Here is a 20,524-nt window from a genome sequence, read left to right as displayed (position 1 = left end):
GTGCTAATTAATGCAGCCCTATGCACGTCCTTCTCTATTAAAATGTGTTTTTTTAACATGTTCCAGATCTACACAGCTCATGGCATGTGCATTACACATTTGACTAATTAAAGGTGAAGTAAGCGATATATTTATGTTAATATACGTGTTAAATCGCTCTATATTCATACAGTGATCACTTTTATAGTGTGCACACTTCATAACACAGGTCTCTCAGTCACCCGCTCTGCATGCAATCGGCAAATAAACTTTTCGAGGATCCCACAACCTGATATCCAATCAGAAGAGAGAACGCTACAAACCGGCATGTCTCACTGCCGGTGCACGCGCAGGGAGCGACAGAGGGGTAAATATTTATCCGCCTACAGTGGCGGAGAAGGTAAAAATCCTTCCCAATGTCTGTTTTTATCAAGTTTTATCACACTTATGGATCTGAGATGATGCTAGATGACTCGCTGATTGAAGACCGCAGTGCATTAATGTGGTGACGTGGGGACGAAGGAGGGGACTGCTAACTGCAGTCACTGACAGGAAGTTCGCTAAAAGTACCATTTCGCTTACTGAACCTTCAATATTTTTTTAAACAGCAACATTTTGGAAAATTATGCTTATTTTCAATATTGTTCTAATTTCTGTCCATTAAATATGAATCTACAGCCAGGAGATGCTTAGCTTGGCATAGCATAGCATAGCATAGCATAAAGACTAGATGCAGAGGGAAACAGTTAACCTGGATCTGTACAAAGGAGGAATAAAAACATCCTACCTACCAAGTACACCAACCATTGATGTAAACACTGAAAAGAGCATCTATGGCATAAACAGAACAATATGTCTGAGAAACAGGAAATATCATTAATGGATGCTAACAGTGACGACAGGTTAAGTCATCGCCCTGCACATCAGAGAACCAACCAATCCATAGCTCAGGTAGAAGCACTTGAGACCAACACAGGAACCTTCATTAATACAAATACTTTATTGACAATGTGTGTATGGCATACCTTTTGTTCGAATTGCTAAATTATGAGAACATAAACAATGTTTGTCTTGTGTTTACAGTTTATATTTGCAAAATGACTCTGAGAAACTGTAATGCATATAGAGAATCAAAAGTGCATATTCCTGTTCCTGTTTTCTTATTTTGTCCATATACACATTACACTATACATAAATAATTGCATTGTAAAAATGACTCAAGTATTTACATGTATAATATATTTTATATAATATATACATTTTATATTAAATCTAGGTAGATTACAATAAGGATACTGGGGTCGGGGAGAAGCTCATGTGAGTCTGTGAGTGTCTGTGTGCTCTCTGTGGTTGTTGTTGAGTAGCACCTCCAGCCAGCACGGACAAGAGGTGATGAACTGTCTGGAGTAGCAGGGGCCCCATCCCTTAGCGAAACTGATGCGAACACTGTGGGGGTCCCAGGGCCCCTCCTGGCACTCTGGCTTCACGCCGTGCTGTGCCATCCAGCTGGAGCGCTCATAGTCAAAGACTTTGAGGGAGAAGCCCGGCATCAACCTCTTGACACTCAGCCCTCGTGCGCTCGGTGGGTCCAGAGTGGGTGAGTGGATGAACACCGGGTGCTGGCTGCGGTTGTACACCCACACACCGTCCGGCTCACGACTCAGCACGATACCGGAGCCGATTTTACTGCGTATCTGTTGTACACTGCTGTTGCTGCTGCTGCTGCTGCAAGTCCCTCCACTTCCATGGTAGGGAAGACCGGATGTGCCGTGGCTGCCCGGGTCGTCACGGCGACTGTGGTAGGCGTTGGCTTGGAGCTGGCCGAGGCAGAGGCCTGTGCCCTGAGGTAGGTCATAGAAGATGTCGAGCGAGGGCTCGTGGGCTGGATAGAGGCGACCAACGCGTGTGCGCTGCTCCCAGTAGGCAACACTGCACCAGTGAGAGCGCTGTCCACCGCTGGTCGACGAGCCGAGGGAGGTACCAGTGTCTGAGGAGAAGAGAAGAGACGGGGGGATTAATGTTTGCGTTGGTAAGTGTGCTCAATTTTCACAAGAGTAATTCCCCCTGAAGGGAGGAAAATGATGTTTGGTCCAGGATGGGAGGATGGGAGAGTAAGCCTTTGTGAATGCATGAGCCAAATGTTTGGATGCTAATTTATGTCTTTGTTTTGACTAGGTAGTTTGATTGGAATGCAATCCAATACAAAGTAATTCCAGTGTCAGAATAATCTACAGTTTATCATTTACACTAACCCTTTTAATATTAAAAACAGTACAATGAGGCTGTCGAAAGCCATAATAACTCATTATTATGCCACTCCTGAATTAATTTTCATTACCAACAAATGCTCTGCAAAACAACAACGAGGTGGACAGCACTTTCTAACCTCTCACACATGGCTTCAAAATCTACCGAGGCGCCTTTTGGTCTGTGATCTGCAATAGAAGGCCATACTATATTTTTAATTATGAAAAAGTACATGCACAATGTTATTTTCTTTCACAAAGGGGCTGCAAATTAGCCTTCATTTGCATGGCTTATCCTTATTAATAATGTCTATATGTATTTTCCCTGTTAAATAAACCATTTAATTAAATTAAAATATAAACGGACATGACATTGAGTCAGCCAAAAATCATCTTCCTAACCTGAGGAATGTAGAATAAAATAAGAATAAAGAGAATGACATATCATTGTGCCAATAACTCTACGCTTTAGCACCTGCAAAGATTCTTACACAGTCGGGAAACCTTTCGGAAGAATGCACATCTTCCCTATGTGCGTTCCCTTTAATTTGTCACTCTTCTGAACATGTAGCTAAAGCTGCTGACATTGAACAGTCCACTTCCATCCCTCATCCTCTCCCTCCATAACACTCCTTCAGGAGAGCAGCAGAGAGGGGAGTCGGGGGGAGGAAGCATTCAGCTCTCTGTCAACCTAGCGCAAGCCCGTGAACCCTTGACCCCCCAGCCCTCATGCTATCAGCTCACATTAACTCCCACACAGAGTGATGCCATTATTTTGCTCCAGAGACTCTATTGACACAGAGGATTTAAAGACCCATGTGCCTGTGGCCCCATTCCTTTCATATTGCAGCGAGCAGCACCCCCTTCCCTATCCACCAAGGGCCCAGGATGGCTTCGGCCCTTCTCCCATTAACAAGCCGCTCTTGGGTGAAACTATGGACCGGGATTAGGCTAGGTGTGTTATGTTTGCACAGCGGCCATTTTCATTTTAAAGGAGGCGGGGGGTAAAAAAGGTTGGTGCTAGTACAGAGAGCTGGGAGGAGGAGGGAGGTGATGTGTGTGTGTTTGAGTGTTTGTACCCAAATACACATACACCCACACACTAGATGATGAGATAAGGCCTCACACAAGCACATGTACACACACACATTGGGCCTTCTGATCCAAACAGTATGAGTGTAACACACACACACACGCACACACATGCACACACACACACACACACACACACACACACACACACACACACACAAATTGCACTTCTCATCTGAGGCCCACGTGTGTCATTAGTGAATTCCAGGCTGGCAACTCCTGCGGTATGGAGTTTTTACAGCTCTCCAATAAGAGAGCAGGCTGCTCAGCTAGCAGGATCTCTCTCTTTCTCTAACTCTATCTCTTTTTGACTCTGTCACACACACACACACACACACACACACACACACACACACACACACACACACACACACACACACACACACACACACACACACACAGACACGCACATACACAAACACAATTTTACAAGCCAAGCTCTTCCCTGTAATAAGGCAACACAAACATGTCTGAGGGAAACACGGGGACTTTATGAGCTCACGATCAAATTAATTCCCAAGACATTAAACAAACAGGGACTTTTTTAGTTTTTTTTTGGGATGTTATACACCTCAATTTTCTATATAATAATTATATCATATAACGCTGCATATAATTAGAATAGATTATTAAATCCTGGCTTTTAACTTTCTTATGCATATAGTATAAGCAAATATATTATATTGCAGATAGCATCTTTATAAACCTTATTTCAAGGATATGATGTGATTAATTTTTTAATCACCACATTTCGGGGAAGAAACTCCCTAAAAAATCTTCAATACTTCATATTCATGCTTTTACGTATTGTTCAGTATTAACCAAAGCGGCTTGTTTTCTTATTTTTAGGCTATTTGTATTTTGTTTGCTTTCCATAACTGGGCTTCAAGTATCCCTGTCCTCTCAACTTTTATTGGCATGCTTTCTGCCAAGAGTAGCTGTCCATGTACCTCCGTGAGAAGCATCAAAAGCCTAAAAAGCAAACACGAATGAGCACGTATTCTGAAGTCTGGCAGACTGTCTGTGTAAAGTAAAACAATTTAAATAAAAACCATGATTTCCACCTGGGATTGTCAGTGTGAGTGGTACAGCATGTCATGTTTAATGTTTCTGCTGCAGTCCTTAGTGTCATCATGTCCGGCCTGGCTATCATCCAGCTAAAGGCATCAGGAGCCGGTGTGAGGACGTAGGGCAAACCTCCTCAATGGAATTTTTGAAGACGGGGTTCAAACTTGAGGTTATCAGTGTGTTTATGTTCCAGCAGGGGAAGTCGGAAAAAAAAAACGGTGTGTGACGGTGTGCGAATGTGCATGGCTGCATCTGTACGTGAGGTCTGGCAGCAATTACGGTGTCCTGCAAGCATTTAAGCCAACCACCATTTAACATCTCTGTTTACCAATTAGATAAGTAACCTTTGTTTTTTATTTCAAAATCACTGTCTCTTAGTGCCAATCTCATCAAAACCTCCGCAACGCTCCACGGCTGAGTTGTTTTTTTAATCAATGGCCTGAACAAAGGTCGGGAAGATAGGTGGGATATAAAACAAATAACGTATTGTCATTTAATCACAATAATCCACAACCTAAATGTATCGGAAAGTTTTGTTTTATGGACAGATAAAAAGTTCACTTCTTTCATATGTAATGGACAAACTTGAAAGTTGATCTAATTCTCAACTACAACATAAGCAATCATGTTTCCCAAAATGTCAAGCCATTCCATTAAACCCCTTCCTATTCCCCCTGCTAACCTTAACCTGCAGAGAAGAAAAAAGTTTGGGGAAAAAAAAGGGGAAGTAGCGGAGTAAAAAAAAGGGAAGAGAGAGTGGGTGAGAGAGGGAGCAGGAAAATGAGAGGGAGAGAATCTGCCAAGCATAACCAGCATCCACGGAAAAAATGAAGAGAGAGAAAGAGACTGTGAGAAAGAAAGGGAGGGGGGAGACCCTCGTCTTTCATCCAGTGCCAAGGATTAGATTCCCCTCCAGTTATTAGACTCTTCCACTGTGCTGAAAGAAGTGGGTGGGTTGGGGAGAGGGGGGAGTGTAGGGAGGGGGGGTGGGCTACTGGCCATTGTTGGTCGCCTATAAGATGCTTTTGTTTTAATTCAGCTTCCTCAAATTTCATCCCACTGCTCCGAAAACGCAGAAATAAAATAAGTTGGGGTGGGTGGTGGGGACACCCCTCCCTGGCTACAAATGGTAGGTTCTGTGTTGTTTGAGACAACTATCATTACAGGGCAACTTCAATCCAGCAAGCCACATTTAAGCTGGCGTCTCGACTATCTCGGCCATCAGAGGGCTGCGTTATCGCCAGACATGGGCTTTACAGTCCAACACAACGGGGCCCTGGCTCACAAACATAAACACACACACACACACACACACTTGCACGCACACACACGCCTTCCTTCTCCCTTTTTTTCCATTGTAAAGTGGGTCTTGTGATACAGTCTGCTGCATTGCCGCTGCAACTACCACATAACTCTTTCTCTGCTTCAAGCATAACAACACAAGCAATACACTCCTGCTACACAAATCCATTATTTCATACCAAACAAAAGACCACCTTCCTTGAACCTGCAGGGCAACCGAGCCACAGGAAAGTTACTGCACGTCCCGGTAAACTTCCTAGGAAGACGCATTTTGTGGAAGGCGTTTTAGAAAGTTCCTCCAAGAGGAAGAGAGAAAGTAACTCAGTTTCCTGCATTTCTGCTGCTACTTCAAAGTACCAGACAACACAAGCCAAAGAATGTCTCAGGTTTAGCGTGCATCATTGCATCCTGGACAAACTCTGCTGTCACCCACCAACACACCAAGTTGATGTTGTCATTGAGGACAAACGTTGATGATTACAGTTAGAGGAATTCTCCAGTTCATTGAAAGGTGACACTTACTCATTATTTCAGGTGATGTTAGGTATAGATTTAAAACCAAATTGATAATGTGGAAATGTGTGCCTTGTGTAGTGAACATTTACACTTGACATTGGAAGAGAAAACACAACATGGGAACAGTAAATAGTGTGTTCTGGTGGTGGATTGGTTAAGACACATGATAAAAACAACAACTTTTCTCTCCCTGTTTCATTTGAATCTCTATAATATTGGCTTTTTAGAAACTATTGAAGCCTTTTTCAGACTTTACATTTACATTAAGCTACTTAAAACACTGTTAGAAGCAAAATGAGGAATGAATCCAGCCAGATAACCGGCACTCCTCTGGTAAACTTGACCTATTGTTCTTGGTTCAATTTCAGTCAATTCAGAATCAGGAAATGTAAAAAATAATGTAGGCTACAAGTTTCTATCAGTTAACGTCTACAGTAATGCACTCAGCCACCTCTTGCACAAAGTGCACATGGGCACGTTTATATCTGTGGTGTTTAGCTGTTTGATTTGGGTTCAGTCGCTCTGATGACTGATAACAGCTCGCACTGATGCAGTCTGTCTTCTTCTCTTTGCACACAACATGGAGGGAGTTCAAAATGTTCAGGTGTCTGCTAGAATAACACAAGCTGCACTAAGAAAAATGGCCCTTAAAATTGAAGAGCCACAATAAATAAGCAGTAAGAGAAGAACTATGAACAGTGACATTGCACTGCTAGGAAAGCTCATGTTATTATTACCATGTGGCGGCTAGCGACCTCACCAGGAGGCTTTGCTTAAGCTTTTTATACCTTTTCAGCTGGTGGGCCTATACTTTATTTCTAAAGGTGAACGAAACAAGATTGATCTGAAACTGAATTAACGTCATTACACAGACCTGACTGGCTGAATGGATTGTGTCTTATTGGAGGGTCTTGAGCTATTAGTCTATCCAGATCTGATTTTTACTTTTCACTGAATATGGTTTCAGTTTGCAACCTTTTTTTTAGGGTGCATCTTAACCAAGCTTAGTAGGAGGAGGTTAGGACAGAAGCCTAAACTGTCCTTCCATATCACACAAAGTTGTCCCAGAAGCTACAGCATGCAGTTATTATTGTTCCGTACAAAGGCTTCATCTCTCCACTATTTTAACACCAGCGTTAAAGGAGTGTTCGATTGCGTGCATTCCAATTCCTCCTGATCTCATTGTATGCATTCATGCTGACCTTGTGACAGAGAGCGGTGAAGACCATCACATCAGGGTCAACGTTTGCACTGGAACCGGCTTTGCGAGCCGAGGATGAGCTAATCTGTTGACCATTATTGATAAGGAGTTCTTTCTTCTGCCTGCTCCATTTTGTCTTCACTTTGAACAAACACAGCATCTCAAATCCTGGTTCAGGTGGTTAACATACAAGAGCTGAAGCAATGATAAAAGTCCTTTCTGTAGACACTCAAACAGGTTTCATGACATTGCGGAAGAGATGCAAGTCCGGCTAGACTATACGACAATTCACCAATTTAATAAGGACGACGCTTTATTGCAGCTTTAAGAATAATAAGTGACTTGAAGAAAGATGTTCTTATTCTGAGTGTAGACAAACGCAAACTCAGAGCCGCAGAGCTGTGCAGTTGACAAGCCTCCCCTCCCAACACATTCCTGGAAAGGCCCTCTTCCTCGACACTTCCTCCCCCCCGCTCAGCTAGTCACAGGGGTCAAGTTGACAAGTCTCTCATTGAGCCTCTCACGTGGTCCGCCTTCACTCCTCACAACATAATTACACACATGTATTGGGGGAATGGATCCATTTGTTCCACTATGACGAAGGAATAACGAAATTCCTGCGAAAACAACATTTTGGGGCGGGAATTATCTGAATGTGAAACTCCATTGTAGAGGCACTGATGTGTGCACTGAAAGGTTGTAATACATTGCAATCAATTTATATAACTTCCCAGTCTGGGAGGTGACATGAGTTCAGGAAGGCTAGCAATCATTAAGTAGATCGACCTTAGAAAATATGTACGATAACAGGTGCAAACACATGCATGAGCACAATTAACATTTCCACTACCAATTGTAGGAGGGAAGCAATGCAACCTGATATACTATCACCTTATTGAGTTGATATGGCAAACCTATTAGCAAACAGTCGCATATTTACACATCCAGCATGTACAGAGCAAAAATAGCATTAATTTGCAGTGTTCAACTGATACGTTTAAGTCAGACATTAGGGTTCCTTATTAGTCTCCACCAACTCCTGAGGGAATTACCTGTTTTTGTTTCAGCTGCAAAATGCACCACTAGGTTTGTTCACTAGCAAAGTCGCTTACATTTCTGTCTATCATTTAGTGGCGGTACAGTAGCATGCAGTCGGTTATTTAAGAACTTTTTTATTTTTGAAAAAATTGGCTACCTAGCCCACCAGGATACAAATCTGTTGGAGTGAGAGTAGACAGTAGAAAGAGACTGTATAAAGATGTATGAATCATGGCAATGACTGATGATCATTTAAACTTAAACAATGCAACATTGGGATCAAAGGCAGACACTTAGAACATCAGTTCAGTATGAACTAACATCATTTTTGGTCCAAAGCATGAATCTTTTACGCCTTAATCTATTACGCCTTCTATTCATCTAGTTTTCAGCATGAGCATTAAGTAATGCTAATATGGAAGTTAACAAAGAATTACTGTACATTACACACTTCTGTTTTCCAATTTCTTTATTGCCAAAGAAGTAGCATCTCTGTAAAACTTCATTAAGAAGGTATCAAGCGTAATCCACACGTTAGTTGGCAGTTTTCAAGAAAGAACTGAACAATGATCAAGAAATACTGAAAGCTTTGTATATATGTACTGTATACATATACAGCCTTACATGTCTAATCCAAGTCTAAAAGTGAAGCTTGAATACTGTGTTTTCAGTGTGGTTTCCAATATAAATAAATGCACTCACAGACACATAGAGCCAATTCTCACAGACAACAGGCAGCTAACATCTCTCAAAAACTCCTGAAAACTACTGAAAATGAAGCTTCCCCTTAAAAATTCTTCAGCCTTTACTCAGCGTTGCATTCAGAGCTCGCAGCAGCACAGGCGACAGTTTCCTACATTTCACGGAGTCAGAGCCTGTCGACATCTGCAAAGAATCTTTAGGTTCAGCAGCATGGCAGGATTCCATTAAAAGCCAAATTGCAGGTTGGCAAAAACTCTGAGGGAACAACGGAAAGCCACAGCCAGTCCTGTAATTTAAACCTTATTTTAAATTGTGATGGCCTGACAACATGGACCAAAAGAGAGGGGGCGAGAATAAGAATTACAAAGACGGAGTGAAAGAGAGCAAAAACGTGTGTACAACAAAACAGTAGAGGCTATTTGGGAAGACATTAACACTGAGACATAGAATTGTGTTGAAACAGGAGATGGAAAAGACAGAAGGGAGCAAAGTTAACAAAAAATAATGATCATTGTGATTCTGCACAGACAGTATGTAGCTACTTGATAATCAATATTGCTTCGATGTGTAAAAGACTTCCCAAATCCATGCATGCACTCCAAATTAAATGCCGATTAACGTCTGAAACATGCTTCTGTGAACAAATTTGTATCCGGCTACACACTAAGCACAGCACTGACACTCAACCAATTTTGCATCCACCAAAACAGAATGTACAGGGTCAAATACGGAAACCCATGAAAATAAAAATAAATTCATCTGTGCTTTTCCGTCTCTCTTTTGGTTCCTTGTTGATATCTGATATAGTTGTCATCTGTTCGGAGCATCCTCAGTTTAGGGTTATGAATGTTTACTGTTTGTGGGCATCGCCAAGATATTTACCCAGAAACCAGCATTCTGTGCATACATGCAACAGCATATATAAATATCTTCACTTTCAGACATTGCAGCATATAAGTAAATTCCTTGAGTAGTAAGAGTTGAACAAGTTGATTCGATTCTTATATATCCTTCCCAGTTGTTTTAAGTCATACATCCTTCTGTCCTTCTCCCCATTTCTTTTTTTTTATCGTAATTGTTGGTTATACCTAGCCATTTTCTTGTTTAAACCTTATGCTTGGGGCACTATAGTGAGTTACATTTGTTTGTCATTTTGGAAAATCGTGAATCTAACTTTACTGAACTGTTTTTCAGATAATAACAAACTGTCTTCTAGAAATAATGTTTGTGTAGTCCTAATTTGCTTTCCCAATTACATTGTGTCCACAAATGTAATCTCTGCCTGGATTACATTGAGAGGCAGTGTTTCTTTTGGGGGGAACATAGTGCTACTTTCATGTGCCGCTGAAGTCTCAAGGAAGTGGTCGGGGTGTGTGATGGACATACAAGAGCAGGACTCGACACCAGAGAGGGGTTTGCATCCTACATCCCCCTGTGGTTAAGTTTGGGCAACAAAAGCACTTCAGTTAGGCAAAGGTCGCGGTTATGGTTAAATGTTGATAATCCCGTGGTGTTTCGTGATTTAGACTTTTTCTTGATTAGACCAAGACCGCAATCTTTCCCTAAGCCTTAACCAAATGTTATAAAACGTTTAATAATAGTGTAGGCAATATAAGCAGATAGTGTGTCGCAGGGTCGGACATTTATTTTAGGGAAAACACATGCAATAAGTTGTCAACGACATGACAGATACGATAGTTAACAAGATTTCGTTATTAGGAGAAAACAAAATCTGAACAGTATTACATTTCCTTACGTTTTTGGTTACATTTCTAGGAGACAGAGTTGATATACCTGTTAACTTTACGGGCAGAAAAAAGAAAGAAAACAGCAAAGGACTTCAGAAAAAAATACCAAGCTGACATAAAAGAGCTCTGGTTGAGTTGTGCCATGCATGCTAGGCTGCATACCTTGCTTGTAGTGAAAAAGAGCCGTGATGGAAAATATTTGAGGAAATGGCAAATGGTTAATGGGCCAGCACTTGATGTTGAATTCCATAGTCTAATGTGTCTCAGTCAGGCATAAGAGTAAGTGTTGTAGGCATGCCAGCAAACAGGCTGAAGGTTCAGGTCACGGAGAGGACCCATCCAGACTTAGACGGATAGATCCTCCGTGAACGCAGCATAAAATGGCTGTTTACTTTTGGTCTTTGCACTATTTTTTGCATCTCAAGACTTTGACACAAAATATAAAAGATGTATGCCAGGACTGTGCAAAGGTATCCCATTTAATGTGTGTGCTTCTGTTAGTCAAATCTTGCAAAACTCTAAGTAGATAATTTACAAAAGCTTGTCCAGATATGTCACCGAGGACCATCAGGGGAAAGCTTCACACTCTCCTAACTAACTCACTAAAACAGCACCGTGCAGCCAAACTCTTAAAACGTCTCCCAAACTTCCAAGAATGTCGGCCCCGTTCCGTGTTTCTTAAGTATTAACGGTGATATGTTCAAACATGTATCAGATGTCACTCTCCAGAGTCGGACCCCCTTATCCCCCTCCCACCTCTTTCACTGGGAGACCATACTCCCCCTCACCTTCCCAATTTCCCAACATTCCTGGGCTGTGCCCCATCAGTCAAAGGGCCAATTCATGGGGTTAATGCTGCAGCGAGTGCAGACAGGGCTTTGAGACAGGATGTTTGGCTGATACCTTGCTCTGCTTAAGCAAACAAGCCACCAAAATATGATTACTGAGGGCAGAGAGGGAACAGTCTTCTTGTCTTACTTCAGTGCATCCAGGCCATACTAATGTCCACTAAGTATCATTGCTTTACTTGTTTCCACATGTTCAAAAGCCAGAGCCTAATGACAACAAGGTGGATGGATGTTTGACAAGAACAACAATGTCATACGTTAAAAGCTCGACAAGGACATGGCTAACTCTTTGGCATTGATTTTCAGTCCCATCACATAAAATATGAATGATGCTCTGAATAACTTGTCAATGCTGACAAAGTGCAATGTAAAAGCAAAACTAGAAGGCCACAGCCAGAAAATGAAGAGACAACTTTGTTTTTCTTAGATCCGTACCCATGGAAAGTCCATGCTTAAATCAAAATGGTTAATCCTTCTACAGTGGCCATTTTATGACATGGTGTGTCACATTAACGCCACATTAAAATCATCTTAACACCATAATCAATGTAATTGCATACAGACTGGAAATATGAGCAGATGCTCACAGAGTGTTATTAATATGAACCCCTAGTTTTAATTACAAGAGGGAGATACGGGGAATTTCTGACATGTATAATGTCGTCTTCTTGGCGGGAACGAGTAAGAACATTTCAACTACAGGGTTCAGTTCTTTGTAAATAAAGTCCAATGTCAATTCCAAAATTAGCTTTACCCTACCCACATACGTAGATTGTTTTTGCCTATTTGTATCCGCTAATAAAGAGCTATTAAAATGTTTTCCAAGGAAAAGAGTTGATTTATGCAAGTCATAAATGCAAGTTTCATTTATAAGTTGTGACAACAGGACTTGCAGCACATGAGCCACTTTTGAATTATGTGTTAACCCTCTCCAAACATGGCAACACCTCATTTATGCAATATGGTGTAGCATGTAGCATATTAGTGTCATCATGTAGTATGTTATCATGTGAAGGCTACAGTTAGCATGATAATATTTAGCATGTTTGTGTGACATTGTGAAATGGCTCATGTTAACTTGCTTATTTTAGCTTGGTAGCTTAAATTGCTAATTTGATTGAATTGCCATTTAGTTTCACTTTATTCATTTAGTCTGACAATGTAATTGTGTTGCTTTACTTTTCTATTTGGATGGAAGTTAAATTGTGTTTTGTTTTGTACAGTAAATGTTGCATATTTCTCAGTTTTTCTTCTTGGAATGATCAAAAAGTAGATTTACAAGTCATTATTTCGAAAGTCGACAGCAGAGCCAGATATATATACAGTATATATATAGTATGTCTTGACTTGTTTGTTTCACTAAACAAAAAGTCTCCGAATTCTTTAGTCTCATGAATGTCCATATCAACTTTCATGACCAAAAACGACAATACCAGTTCAACCACACGTGTTCTGAATGAGTCATGGTTAATGGATTTATCTGATTTTTCTATCCAAGCTTTTGTCATATCTGTATCATCAAGAAAATATAATATAATATTAATGTGGCCCGGGAAAGGGAAGTTTGGGGTCCCCTGCTGGAGCTGTTGCCCCTGCGACCTGACCCCAGATAAGCAGATGACAATGACTGATGATTGATGATGATCAAGAAAATGTAACAGAAAGTAAGAAACTAAAAGTGCAGATAGACCAAATCCAGTGCATTCAGCTAAAAAGGCAACACTTTGTCAGATACAATATGCAGCAGACATGAAACTTTAAGTGGGACATCAATTATGAAGAAAAAAAGCAGAACTTTGCCTGCCGTACAACAAATCGCGTGATTGGTGGATGTGTGTTTGTACGTACGTGTGTGTGTTTGTCCTGATAGAACCCCTATGTGAGGACTCTGAGACGATCTTATCACAGAGTCAGACAGAAATTCCTCCCTCTCTGTCTCGCTCACACACACACACACACACACACACACACACACACACACACACACACACACACACACACACACACACACACACAAACTGACAATAAGCAGCTGAATGGCACGTTTTGTTGGACTCACAGAGGGATGTATCAAGTAGATATAAGTCTACTAAACTTCCACTAGACATTTCCCTTTTCAAAAGCAGGGCTGTTTGCTGCGGTTTAAAGGGAACGTTAACTGATCGAATGATAAAAGAGCCCAGGGCAAAGGTATGTATGGACCACACCCTGCTGCAGTCTTTTTTTTTCTTTCTTCGAGCTGGGTTAAAAAAGCTATAAAAAAAGATGCTAAAGTACCACAACACATGGTTAATTCTTATTTGTGTTCTAAAGAAAACATCACAGGCTTCAAATCAAAATCCAGAAGATCCCCTGCACAAGAAAAAGACTCATTTACACTCTTAAAAGATCAAATCAACATAGAACGTTATTTTTTTTAAGGTATTTGATCCAATAGTCATGTTCAGCTTACATTATACCAGCAGTAGCTTAAATAATATATGCCTTACTTATCAATAGAAGTTAAGGTAAAACTGAAAGCTACATGCAGTTTTTCTTTTTTTTTCTGTTCAGCCCAGTCTCTTTCCTACTCATGCTCTTGGCCTGAGCTCCAGTTCTTGGCTCCAGCATTCTGGTGTGGGGGCAGGGGATCAGAGACACACACACACACACACACACACACACACACACACACACACACACACACACACACACACACACACACACACACACACACACACCAAATCCTGTAAGAAAACTGATCTATTTCCACTCATTTCACCTGGAAGACAATGGGGTACCTCCTCTCAATAACTAGCATGGGGATCTTAGCCTAAAACTTGACTCTTGATTGACTTGTGACCTTGACTGCACAGACTTCGGATGATTTTTGAGTTTCCAATAACAATCCTCTGTGCACTTTGGCAGATTTGTCTGAACGTTAAACTGTAATGGGTGATAAAAGCAATGAAATAAATAGTTGGTTTGTAGTGTTATTTGACTGTTTTTAGGCTACCAGAATTGAAAGTAAATAGAAGTTTCAGTGTTAATCCCAGAGAATTATATTCAGGACAGTGGTAAAAAGGCTTTGAAACAGTATTTAGACCTTCATGTTTGTAAATTAAAGGCCAAGAAGTATAATAATCCAATGTAATTAAAGCCTTTATAAATATATATTTCTGGTCAGAGAGTGGTGAGGTTTGTATTGGAAGGACTCATAGTTACGGCTGTGCCACTGTACATGGAAAACATACATAACAACTCAATAAATGACCTACATTTCGAACATCAACTTTACCAGAAAAGGCTCACGTTATTAACTGGCCACAACGGAGAGACAAAAACCCCAAGTAAAGTCTTGTCGGGTTACCGCCGACTCTTCTGACAGGTCTGCGATGCCGTGACTACACTACGCAGACTTCATAGGTGCCCATTCACCTTTCAACGCCATCCACAAGTCAGCCCAGGGAGGCTTGATCGAGTAGGTTTGTGGGTTTCTTCTAACGCTACCAGGACCTCCCCACCCGTCCCCAGCACGTAAACAAATAAAGCTCCAGTTTCATCATCTAGAGGGGGCTGTTTCCTGTCCAAACGCAGCCCTGAGCAGAGCACCCCCCCCCCTCCATTTCCACATATACACACACACGCACACAAAACTCTACACCTCCGCCTCATCAGAGCTGCTCGGCTCCCCCGCCCCCAAAATGCCAGCCTCTTTCCACTGCTCAATTGCCGAGAGGAATGGAGGGATTTGAGGGAAGAAAGAGGGAAAGAGGGGGATGGGTGGCTGCAGAGGCAAAGGGGATTGGGAGTATGCACAGGGATCTTATTGCAGCTTCATCCTAGTGAAATATTTTGCTGTGGAGAAAGCGCAGGGGGAGAGAGGCAGAGAGAGAGAGAAAGAGAGAGAGAGACTGGCGAAAGAGAGACAGAAAGGCTACACTGCTGTGGCATCTAGATAGTGAGAGACCCCAGACCCCCACTGAGCCCTCCGTGACTCTCTGACAATAGAAGCTTTATGCAGTGGAGTTTTTTGGTTGTCTTAACTGCCCTTTGAAAATAGGAAGGAAAAGCACAACATAATAACACCAGTAAATGTGATTTTTAAGTAAACATTTGGAGAAGATGCACGCTACGCATGTTTGCATGCACAAGCGTGTGTCTGGAAGTGCACGCACACTCACGCAACAGTCCCAAAAACTTTTCTCTTTCTTTTGTTTCCCCATTCTCACTTGAAAACTTATTGTGGGGGAAAGTTCCTTCTTCAGGAAACCAGCCTTTCAACATCATACCCCGCTGAAGCAAACGTCTTGCTCGGTCAAGTTGATCATGTACTCAACAGCAGTAATGATGCAAGTAACTCACCTATGTAGTCTCTTGGCGTAATGTGAGGCGGACTGGAGACGAGAGGGCGCACGGCTTCAGTGTAAGACAGAGTTGAGTCTGGTAAGTGTAGAAAAAGCACAAACATACAGGAGAAGAGTGAGAATTTTGGCAATTGATGGTTTAAATGTATCAAGCAAAAATGCCCCCCTTAAATACGAGGATGTCGTGTGTGTTTATATTTTAATTTTAATTTATCATACATATTGTTGGCTTTGGGTTTGGGTTGTTGGTAGGAAGAAGATAACTACTGATGCAGTCCGTCAAACGATGACGCAGAGTGCCTGTTTTTACAAACGAAGCTTCCCTATTTTTAAAAATCTACGTATATGTCATGCTCACCAACAATACAGCTTTTTAAACATAATCTTAGTTTCCAGTTTAAAAAATATGATGATAACACGCTCTTTGTCATTTTTTTTACTGGTTTTGTAGTGTGGTAGCCATTTTTCCAAACTCACCCAGTGGTTTGTGTTCAGCTGAATGGGATAGAGAGTATGGGGGAGGAGGTGATTCTGGAAACACAAAAAAAATCCATGTTAAATATAAGGACTGTATGGTCTTAAACCTTTATTATTAACTGAAAAAACTATGGCTGAGTAGATCACACAACACAATCAAAAACTTAAGTTAACTGTAAACAACACAATACACAAATAAAATTTACATTATTTGTTTTGTCATGAACATACAAGTGCAGAGGACTTACAAAACAGAGCCATTGCAGTGATTAAACATTTGTCAGACGAGAATAAAACTCCTTACATTTAACATTACACAACAAATAAAGATAAAGCTGTTTCTGTAGCTAATGGTAGTGTAGTAGACACTATGTACCTGAATGTAACTGCACACAGAAGTTTTTGATTCTTGGCCATATTCTGCTTCACATAAGATTCCATACACTAATCCACACAATGTGTTTTTTATAAAGTAACTTCTTTATAAATTACGTTTTTTTCCCCTTGCATTAACATACCATCTTTCCTTAAACCTGAGGAACAATTTTTGCTGAATGATTCCATAACGTTCAATAAAATATATCTTTCTTTTGAACTTTTCAACATCATGAATCAGGTTCTATCTGAACATGAAAATATATTTTTTCCAGACTATGTATCTTTCCCTTCAGTTGAGACATTCTTAATTCACACAGCCTCCCAGGTTGACTTCTGTGTGAAAGCTAAGCAGTGCTGATGCTGCTGCTGCGATATTCCCTGCAGTCCAAAGTGGACATGGGTTTGTGGCTGCGGCCCCTTTAAGAGCAGAGCCAGTAATTGCCGGAGTCCTCAGTCAGTCAGATACCCATGCGAGTCAGTCTGGCGCCAGCACTATGCAAACTGTATATTATCGGCACTCCTTCACCTAAATAACAAGAGGAGGACCTCCTTGTCAGAGAAAAAAAAGGAGCCTAAGTGCAACTCGAGAGCAACCTTCAATTGGATGATGTGGGAAGCAGCAAAGTTTTGCGAGAATTTAAATAAGTGTGTAATGTGTTTGGAATGTGGAGAGGAAATCAAAGTAATGGTTCACCAAAGTAAAAGCTGAAAAATAATATAAATCTGCACGGCAAGCAACAAAACATGAAATGAGTGTTAGAGATATTTGTTCTCATGGGTGCTGCATTTTGAGGCATAATGTCAATGTAACCAGTCAACAAGACTGTTAATATTCATCAGTGATAATAAAACAAAAAGTAAACTTAAGTGGTGATTTTTTGTTTACGTGCGACTTTGTTTGACACTTGAATCCACAATAACAACATTCTTCTTCAGCAGCATGCAGGCCTCGGGCAAAAAAAATCGGATTTATTGGAAATTCCCATGAATTTCATGCTATATATTATACTTCATATGACTCATTAATCTTTATCGCCACATGAAGTCTTATTAAAAGCATAAATCACTTATATGAGATTATGTTTAGCCTCTGGTTGGAAGGCCCTCCGCCTGACTATGGAGCTCCAGTGGGAGTCTCAGGCCCCCCCATGAGATGTGTGATGGTTTCATTTCAGCAGGGCAGATTGACAGAATGGCATTGTTTGTAACTGTACTGCTATCCAAATGTGCTGCATGCATTCGATCCTTTGCAAGTTAAAAGGTATTATCTGAGGGGAAGGGTCTCTATCCCCCCTACCCCGCCCCTCCAATGTTGATGTCCTTACCTGGCCCACATAGGCGACTGTAGTGGTAGGGGTTGCAGCACACCTTGGCGCTTTCCCCTGCGGCTTCCCCTGCGCCGAAGTTCTGGCAGTGGCACAGCGCTTTGAGGAGTGCTGAGAGCGGCAGGTCGCTCCAGCGGTACACCTTACACAGGAGATACTGCGGAGAGATGTGATGGGCACCGAGCCGCAGCTCAGTGCTCGGCACCAGAACGCACTCGCTGGATATCCCTCCTTTGGCCTCTATAGCTTTCACCAAGGCGTCCAGAGAACTCTCCTTTAGTCTTTTCAAAAAAGCGTGAGCAGTGCTCGCGAGTTCCTCCTCCAACCCCACATGCCTCGGTGCGCACTGACAAGGCACCCCTCCGTCTTTACTCGGGGCCCAAACAGGGCTCCGAGGTCTGAGATCCCATTCCCCAAACAAACAACACGTCACCGTCCTACTGTCGCCCTCCTGCTGCCCTCGCCGAGAGCCCCTGTGCTCCGGGACGCACATGGCACCCCGGTCATCGTCCGGCTGTTCCTCTTCCTCCCTCTCCGCGCTCTCCGTCACGTCTCCAGCCTCCCTCGTGAGTCCCGGAGCCGGGTCAGCGTGTGTCACCGACCGCTGCTCGTGTCTGTGGAGCTTTCCTGAGAGTCTGCCACCCGGAGCGTTCCGTCCCCCCTCACCTCGTCTGCTTCCATCCCGCCCGTCGCTCTCGGTGACCAGACGGCTTCTCCAGAGTCGCCGTACAAGACCTGAGCGTCTCGACTTGAACATACGACAACCTAGACAGTTTTGGATGTGTCCTGACGGCCCCGTCGGGGTCTCGGGAGATGCCACATCGATTTACACCCGTCGCGCAAGACCGGGGGTTTGTGCACGGTGCGCACAAAACGCGCAGCCGGTGGTCACCGTTTTCTGGCTCTCCCGCAGCATTAGAAGGTAATATTCAACCATGCGCTGCGTTAAACATCACCGAACGTCTGTAGAAGGAGATGGCTACACACAGTCACTGCTCGGTGACCTGCTGTCGCCAACTCAATTAAGCCACAACTTTTGCCAGCCCTCTCACAAAGCACTGAACTCCCCAACACTCCGGAGGTCCCGCACAGAATCCACAAACCATAGTTAAACCCCTCGAGGTGCAGTATCTGTTACATTGACAAGAAGAGCATCAGGAACATAAATCCAAAAGTTTTCCAGAATTTCTCATTGAACTCCGTGAACCCCTTGATCCGTAAAATCCTTCCTTCACCCCAAAATAAATCCGTACAACACTGAAATCCCGATGATTTCTGTCGCGGTTGTGGAAGTAATAATCCCGCTGCAGAGTCCCGGTATGAATCGGAGATGGTCGGGGACTCCAGTGCCAAACTCCGGGACGGATTCCGTGCTGAGAAGTTGTTTTAAAGAGAGCTGGAATTACTCCACTCTCCACTCCCCTGCAAGTCCTTTTCGGACGCACACACAAAGGCACACGCACACACGCTCCTGCGCACACACCAGAGTCAAGTCAGACAGTTTAAACCAGGCGTATTAGACTGTGATTTTCAAAATAAAGTTTTCAAGCGGTGAATCCTTTATGATGCAAAGCGTTATTTAAAATGTCCCAATACATATTCTCAAAGATAGATGTTTAAGGCTCAGCGCTAATGAAGCAGCAAAATAGTTACTTTATTTAGCCTACACATATCTATAATTTTCCAATAATTTCCTGGTTGGGTTCCTGGAAAGACCTGATGTGTTGGATAGATAAAATAACTTTGCTTAATTTCAAGGAAATATGAATTCATCATTCTCCTATTATTAGATATTTTCCTCGTCCTCTAATCGCATAACATTGCATTTAGCTGACACTTTTAGCCAACGGAGCTTCCAATAAGTGTTTTCAACCATGGTACAAAACCAGAACAGCAAGAATAATTTAGAGTAAGTACATTAGCATCGAATAAGCCAAACTACAAAGTGCTGCCTATAACTGCGACATGTAAGTACATTTTTAAAATCATCATCATCATCATCACCATCATCATCATCATCATCATCATCATCATCATCATCATCATCATCATCATCATCATCTTAGCCAGCAGGTCTGGGCATGAGATGACAAAAGCCTGGACCAGAACCTGTGTGGCCTTCTAGGTTAGAAGGGGACATATCCCCTTATGCTGTGCAGCATGTATTTACACGATCGGGTTGTTGAGGCAATGTTGGTGGTAAGGGAGAGCTGGTCATTGAGTGTCACACCTAGGTTCCTTGCGGTCTGGGTGTGGGC

General features: G+C 42.2%; 1 protein-coding gene across 1 annotated transcript; it reads right to left on the bottom strand.

Moving 5' to 3' along the window:
* Positions 1-1,078: 1,078 nt before the first annotated feature.
* Positions 1,079-19,669, bottom strand: LOC307248743 (mothers against decapentaplegic homolog 6-like). The gene is made up of 4 exons (XM_080025234.1): positions 18,267-19,669; positions 16,564-16,617; positions 16,085-16,162; positions 1,079-1,966 (listed from the first exon to the last, which is right to left on the bottom strand). The coding sequence occupies exons 1-4, from the start codon at positions 19,021-19,023 to the stop codon at positions 1,293-1,295; spliced, it is 1,563 nt and encodes a 520-aa protein (XP_079881360.1). The 5' UTR covers positions 19,024-19,669; the 3' UTR covers positions 1,079-1,292.
* Between the last annotated feature and the right edge of the window lie 855 nt (positions 19,670-20,524).

This window comes from Ammodytes marinus (assembly GCF_949987685.1).
Source record: "Ammodytes marinus genome assembly, chromosome: 1".
NCBI classification, from domain to species: domain Eukaryota; kingdom Metazoa; phylum Chordata; class Actinopteri; order Uranoscopiformes; family Ammodytidae; genus Ammodytes; species Ammodytes marinus.
The sequence above is the reverse complement of the archived record's forward strand: the minus strand, read 5'-3'. Positions and strand labels throughout refer to the sequence as shown.